Source organism: Sapajus apella, unplaced genomic scaffold (genome assembly GCF_009761245.1).
Source record: "Sapajus apella isolate SASKATOON/1434 unplaced genomic scaffold, GSC_monkey_1.0 scaffold10, whole genome shotgun sequence".
Classification (NCBI taxonomy): Eukaryota; Metazoa; Chordata; class Mammalia; order Primates; family Cebidae; genus Sapajus; species Sapajus apella.
The window spans coordinates 29,698,832-29,706,550 of NW_022436950.1; the positions used below are offsets into that span (position 1 = coordinate 29,698,832).

The 7,719-nt window shown below is 32.8% G+C and overlaps 1 protein-coding gene across 40 annotated transcripts in view; it reads right to left on the minus strand.

Moving 5' to 3' along the window:
- The window catches only part of MAP2 (microtubule associated protein 2), a 302,193-nt gene that overhangs the window by 21,499 nt on the left and 272,975 nt on the right, over positions 1-7,719 (minus strand). For all 40 annotated transcript variants that reach the window (XM_032278374.1, XM_032278413.1, XM_032278412.1 and 37 more), the window contains 2 exons: positions 6,757-6,904; positions 1,962-2,302 (listed from right to left, as the gene is read on the minus strand). In XM_032278374.1, coding sequence (XP_032134265.1) covers positions 1,962-2,302; positions 6,757-6,904 — 489 coding nt within the window. The remainder of the gene's footprint in view (positions 1-1,961; positions 2,303-6,756; positions 6,905-7,719) is intronic.

Sequence of the window (7,719 nt, forward strand, 5' to 3'; positions counted from 1 at the left end):
AAGTCAATTACAATAAGACATAAAAATACTCAAAACCAGATATGATAAAGAATCAGAAAAAGAAAATAGACATCTTCACATTTCTGGATTGATTTAATCTTAGAGGTTCCTGCAAAGCTGAGGTTAAAACCATTCTTTTTGCCTCTTTATCCTAAGGAGTCCTTTGAAGAAAATAATATATTATAAAATGTCTGTGTCAACTTATAAGAATACTTTTTAAATTACTTTTTTAGTTTTAATAAAATATTTTAGAAATAATTTATATTGCCTTGTGATTCTAAGAGGAAACAAATTAAGTATCAATAATTTCCAGAATATAAGTAAGTAAACCACACATCTAGTTAAGGAGAATAACAGGACATGGGAATATTTACTTTAAAAGAACTGATTTTAAATATATATAATAATTACTCTATTTTAGAGGATAGCTTATCCAAGGCTAAAATGCAGAAATTTCCAAATGGTACTAAACTGATTATTCACCTTACTCTTTTAAATTATTTATGTATAAAAATAATGCAACATTTGAATATTTCCAAAAAGCTCCAAATATTTCCTTCTCTTGAATGGGCAAAACTTTGATGAATGCAAGAATAGTTTGAGTTTTCTAGGAATTATAGGCTTATAATCCTACTTTTTGGCTTAAAAATGTTTCTTGTCACTTCTAGTTTTCATGGCATATGTCTATGAAAAAGTATCATTCTATGACTATATCATTACAGAATGTTATCATTGTTTTGAAAGGGCATGTTGACCTCTCCTCTCCTGCCCCACTGGTTGATTTTTCTTAACTCTTTGGGCTCTCCTGAACAGAGCCATAACCAGACAGCAAAGAAGTTTGTTGCTAAATGAAAGAGCAACAATGAATTTTTGCTACATTGGTGAGTAGGAGTGCCTGAGAGCTTTACATTTTGGCAAGGTCTTTCTTCTAAACTTGCCTGAAAATAGATTTTCTTTGGCATGAAGGAGGGATACCAGAAAGCAGTGGCACAAAATACAAGAGACAAGAAAAAGAGTGGCAGAAAAAAATATTGATCTTAAAAAGAAAAGGCTTTCTTGGAATAATGAAAGAGCATTGGCATTATAAGTTTACGTACAAAGTTACTGTTTTTGTCCTTCTTTCTTTCAAAAAAGGATATTGTTTTACATCTCTTCAATGACAAAAGTTAAACTATCCTGAATAGGTCAATATTATGAGATAAACATAAAATAATATTTGTTTTCCTTCCAGGCTAATTGCTTTGTCCAAACACATATTGTATAAGCAAGGTTCAGGTCAAGACAGAACTCAAAGCCCCCTGGTTTGAAAAGACATGAATGTTTCCTCTGGGGAGCTGAAGAGTTAGTAAGTAAGCATTACTAATAACTGTACTTAATATAATCTTGAGTAGAAGTTCAAAGTCTACAATTTTATTCATCAGAATCATGTGTCTTTTATTATCAACACAAATACCTGCCCTTTGCAACATTTAGGCAGTAGTAGCCAGAAATGAAATGGTGAAACATCCTTATTTTGGAGTGAACATGAGAAAATAGAAGAAAATATCATAGGAAATCCTTGGGGAAGAAAGAAGGAGACAAAATTGGAATCACTAAAAGATAGCCAAATGAGCTCATGGTCAGAATGTAAAATAGATAATTCAATTTTATATCAGAAATATAACTTTAATCTCAAGTTAAAAGCCACAAAGCAATAGAGATACATTCAGGAAAAAAAGTCAATCAATAAAAGTTTCTTCTATATGTTTAAACCAATTTTTACCCAATAATAAATGGAAGAAATGGGCATGTCATGTGATTTTCATTATATTTCAGAGGATATCTTCCTAAAGTCCAAATACTTAGCAATAAATTGTAACCAGTAGCTCTTTAACACCTCTGCTTCCCTGTTAGCTTTCAATATGAAGAAGGCAATGCAATAATTATTTCTGGCAGCAAATATGTGTTCATGCAATTCTTACCTGCCCCCCTTTAGGCTGGTATTTGATGTTGTCTGTTGATCCAATTTTGGATTTGACATTCTTCAGGTCTGGCAGTGGTTGGTTAATAAGCCGAAGCTGCTTGGGAGTCGCGGGAGATTTTGGAGGAGTACGTATGATGGCGACCTTCTTCTCACTCGGCACCAAGATGGCAGACTTGGGGGTTCCTGGTGTATGAGGGGTCCTGGGATAGCTAGGGGTTCCAGGAGTGCCTGGTGTGCGTGAAGAATAACTTGGTGGGGTGCCAGGAGTGATGGCAGTAGACCCAGGGGTAGTGGGTGTTGAGGTACCACTTTTTCCTGCTCTGCGAATTGGCTCTGACCCTGTATTAACAAGCAAGACCAAAACCAAACCAGAGTCAGAAAATTCTTCTCAAAACCTCCCTCTTCCCATAGATTGTTAGAACTCATAATATGTATAATTTCTAAAGTATTTAGAAATGGTTATTGTAATGATCACTATAGTGCTCAAGAAGCTGAGAGCCTTGTTTCTGAAATCAGGTACATAACCCAGTGATATTCTTTTGAAGACCTGTTGCTATCAATACAAAGAAAAAAAACCTGATTTTTTTCTGATTTGTTCTCCTTAATTTTCATCATTAATGTGTCAAAAACTATTTTCTACTTGTGTGACTATTAAGGTATATGGATCTGCCTTTAGTTGGAAAACAGTTTACACTTAATGTCGTATGCAGACCCATATTTACTGAAGATTCCTTGAATGATATGTAGATCATTCATTCTTCTATGTAGTAAATTCATTCTGGGATCCAGGTAAACATACAACATAGAACCATGTATTTAGGACACATAGTTTTGGTCCGTATAGAAAGATCTGCATTTCATTATTATATCCTTATATTGAGGAACACTATGAGGTGTAAATGTGCTTATGAAAACTGTCAGACATTGCTCTCCTTTATCATGTATTCTTTTCATAAGGAAAATTATCTCAGTGCTTCAAGCAAATAAACAAAAAGTCTATTTCTTGCCTTAGAAACTTGGGATGTCCCAACAATATGTTCCCAGTGAGTCTCATACCTGGTTGTGTTTTCTCCTCTGTTTCATCACTAGTTTTGCAATTTGGAGTTAAATCCCAAACCCTGCTAATTATACAGGATCTGAGATGCATTTCTTTGCCTCAAGTTGAGCTCAGCCTCATATTATTGTTATGCCTACCCCCCATTTTCCTATACTATATTTCTTTCATCTTTTGAATGTATTTTGAATGACATTTCAAATACTTTTCTGAAAGAATGATAGAAATAAGAATATAACACCTTATAAATTTCAAAGCACTTTTGTGGATACCAACCAATAACCAAACAAACATGCACAATACAGTTGCTAGGGGCAGCTCTTATTAATCCTAAGAAATACGAATATTGAGGCTCATTTACCCAGATGTCACTAAAGTCTAAGCCAGATATATTTAGACCCTGAGGATTTATATTTTTAAGCATGCAAATTTCATTTATAACATATTTTATATAAAAAGGATAATTTTCATTTTTTACTGCTGATTTACATTGATTATGTAAAAAAATCAATGAATCTTCTGAAATTTTGTAGAGATAAATAAATAACAATTTTAAAGCCACTGAAGTGAAAGGAATCTTAGAGGTCACCTAATGCAATTGATCATAAATATAAGAAGTTCTTTCTGAGAAGTGGACATGTAGTCTTTGCCTAATATTTACAAGGTATGAGCTCAGGAGAGCTTCTTATATATTGTGACCTATGGACAATGTAAACCCACCCATCACCATAGGTTCTGTCTCCTGGAGAAACGCACAACAATTTTATTTCTTCTTTCAGTGAACAGTTTTCACATATCAAATGAAAGTGTCCTGTGTCTTTTCAGTCTTCTAACACAGGAAACAAGATAGTTAGACTCTTCAGTTGATAATATGAAATGGGATATGAGAAGCCTAAAGTGGGAAATTAGCATGTGTTCTGTGATTTTTATTGCTTTTCACAAGAATGACATTTCAAGACTAGGATGACACAACCACATCCAACTTGGCATTTTGTAACTTCCATGTCCTGGTTTGTTTTGGCCTAGGTTTTTAACGTAGATGTCTGTCTCTATATCTGTACGAAAAATTTCTCCAGAAACATTATTTCTTTCTTGAATGTTTTCTCTACTACCTTACCAGTTTTGAATAGCTCAGATATTCTGGGGAGAGGGATCGTCCCTGTATTTTTTGCCATTATATCTAGTCCTGGCGACTTTCATGTGAGCTTAATACAGTAGGTGCACAACATATTTTTTAAATAAAATGTATTGTGTTCAGAATTCATCAAAGTGTGCTGAGGGTTTTTTTGGCTTTATGGAGACTGAATTGAAGCAATATTCTGGATGTGGATAACAATTTTTACTATATGAAATAATTTTTTCTAAACTTCCAAGGAGTCATTTCCATACTTGTAGGAAACACTTTAAGCTTCATCAAAGAAATATCATTTGATACATAAAAACTGTTCACTGAAAGAGGAAATAAAATTGTTCTGTGTTTCTCCAGGAGATAGAACCTATGGCGATGGGTGGATTTACATTGTCCGTACGTCACAAGTATATAAGAAGCTCTCCTGAGCTCACATCATGTAAATATTAGGCAAAGACTACATGTCCACTTCTCAGAAAGAACTTCCTGTATTTATGATCAATTGAATTAGGTGATCTCATATTTCTTATGACCTTTTCCTTAGAAATATGTTCTTAGCACATATTTCAAAGGACACCAATACTCTAGGTTTTGCATTACATCTGGAGAAAAAGGGTAAACTACAAATATTAAGGCCTTCACACTGCTGCTTAAAACATATGATCAATTTTTATTATAATAAATATGTTCTTGTCACCAAAACAATAAATTTGAATGCTTCCTACTTGTTCTGAACTTGAAGAGGTTAAATCTAAGGTCTAAAACAACTTTTAAGATATTTATATGCAAGTTATTTGATTAAACTGTGCTCTTATTTATCTTGTCAATGACAATGACTTTCCTTCCTCTTGGTGGGATGAGCTTCCTGCAGAAGAAACATTGTTTCTTCAAATCTTTTAAATAGCTGCACAAAATGTTAGAATATTCTTGTATACCACTAAGGGGATGGTAGGCAAGTAGAAGTGAGCAGAGTACTTGCTCTTCCAGTCATCTTTGTGCCTTTCAGCTATTGGTATGTAGAGATAAAACAGACCCTATATTTTTAAATTATCAATGTGTCAGTTATGTTTGTTAACAAATAATACAATGCAAAATACTTGTAAACATCAGTAAATTTAAAAAGTCAAAATAGAATTGGTGCAGAACATTTAATGAATCAGTTCATATATGGATACACTTTAAAAGGCAGAACACGGTGGTTTGAAGAAGTGGATTTATGGAGAAGTGCCATTTTGCTTTTATAGCAACAAACACAAGCATAATTCAAGATGTTCTTTTGGGTACTTGGTATCTTTGTCTTGTCTCATTAGCCTTGGGGTTATTAATGATGTTCAATTTTAACCCTAGATATTTAAATTTTTTTCCCTGGAGAGTACTAAATCTGAAATGCCCTCCCTGCTAATTCATTACAATAATTTATTTTTGCTATGCTATGATAAAAGAGTTCTTGTGATTTCAGTGTTTTTAGCACCTATTTCAAAGGACGCTAATACTCTAGGAAACAACTGGACACAATTACTCTTATTACAATAAACACTTTTCTTGTAGGTGAAAACACTGTTTAAATGCCAATAGTCATATTTAAGTGGAAAATAAGTGGTGAAGTCAACTATAATGTGATAGTGGTAGCAATTTCCACCATTTTAAAATGGTTTTTAAATGACACAGATACTCTTCTCCAAATGATTCTACAGAGCAGTTCTCTAGTACTATTTCCTCCAAAAATGTAGAAAAGACATTAAGGCTTCAGGTTGTGAAGTTATCAGTGGGCCGAAAACCAAATTCAACCACTTACTAGCTGTGCAGCACTAGACAAGTTACCCTCTCTAGAAGGTCAGTTTTGTCTTCAGTAGATTGAATTCAGTAGATTATTAATACCTTCTCATTAGTTTTGCTAATTAAATACAGTGAAAAGTGTATCTTAAGAGTTTGGCATCTATATGTGCTCAAAAATGGTAGCTATTTTGGTTGCAACAGAAAAATACTTATGGAAGTAATTTCCATCCATGCTTTACTAGATAGTTTGCCGCAATGCAACAGATAAGTGTGTAATGATTGGAGCATTACATAAACGGTTATAATTGCCAATCAGTTCATGAATGGGCCATCAATCAAGATAATTTGAAACTATTACATAGACTATGCTATATTTATAGCTCATTTGGAATGTGAATTCTTAACAAGTTGAGCAGGATCCTAGGTTTTGATTGTCGACTTTATAGTTAGATTTTACAACTTGGAAATCTAATAAGTGTTAAGCTCTTATAGACATATATTTTTAAAATCCTTGACTATTGGTTTTCTACATTGATTAGTTCTTTAGAATTTTCTTTCTACAATAAATTTGAAGCAAAAAAGAAAACATATTCTTAGAAAATAACTTTATCTCAGTCTTAGATAATAGGGTGATATGTTATCATTTTCTCCATCTATTGTTTTTACTCAAACAGCTATTTTGTGGCCATCTACATTCTGGATTGTCTGATTCTTAGGGAAAATATAATCTAGTCTTAATGCATGTTTTATTTTTACAAATTTAAATATAAGTGCTATTCCACTTAAAGGATTTAAAAAGTGCTTAAAAAGGAAGTCAAATCAAAATAAACCTACTGGTGGTCCGTCGTGCTGAAGAAGAGATAGAACTGTTGAGAGAGAAGGAATTCTCATCTCTGTCTCCTGAGACACCTCGGCGAGGAGGAAGAATGGAGGACGGTCTTGGGAGAGAAGAGCGCTTTTCTGGGCTCTTGGTTACTCCATCCTGATTGGAGAAAACAAAAGGACATTGGGTTCTTGCAACTCTTTAATTTATGCAAAGTGATACTGATTTTGCTATTTTTCCTCCTGTGCTGATAGATGAATTTCTTTTAATACAGATTACTGGATTTCACATATTTACAAGTATTTCTACTTTACAACTTAGGAAGAATACATATTTGCCTAGGTATTTTATAAAAATATGTTATTTTGGAACTCTGAAAACAATGTGAAGTTTAAGTTCTAAATGATAATATGGGTAAAATAAATGTACTCAAGCAATCTTCAGCAAATTACTAATTTTACTGAAAAATCTTCATTCGCATGATAATATATTAATCAGAAAGGACTGAGGGTAGCTCACTGCATGCATAATATTTCTAACAATGACTACTACCATATATTGTGCATGTATGTGACAGGAACTCTCTATAGTTTACATCCACTTATTATTTCATTCTCATCACAAAACATGATGCACATTATAAAGCTGTCTGAAGAAACAGGTTTAATAAGTTCATGTAATTGTTTCAAGATAATTGAGTTGGTAGGTGGCAGATACAGTATTAAACCCTGGTGTATACGATATTAAGTTTGAATTGTCTATTATAGTCTATACGATATAATTTGTTATTATTGTTCTATACAGTGTTATATATAATATATGAGAATATATTTTGTTATTAGTTTGCATTTGATATTTTACCAGATAATCAAACCATAAATTAATAATGGGTAGTATATCTAGAAAAAGACATATTTTCTACATTTAAAAAATACGTGTACTGTTTATCAAAATTTTTTTTTTTTTTTTTTTTT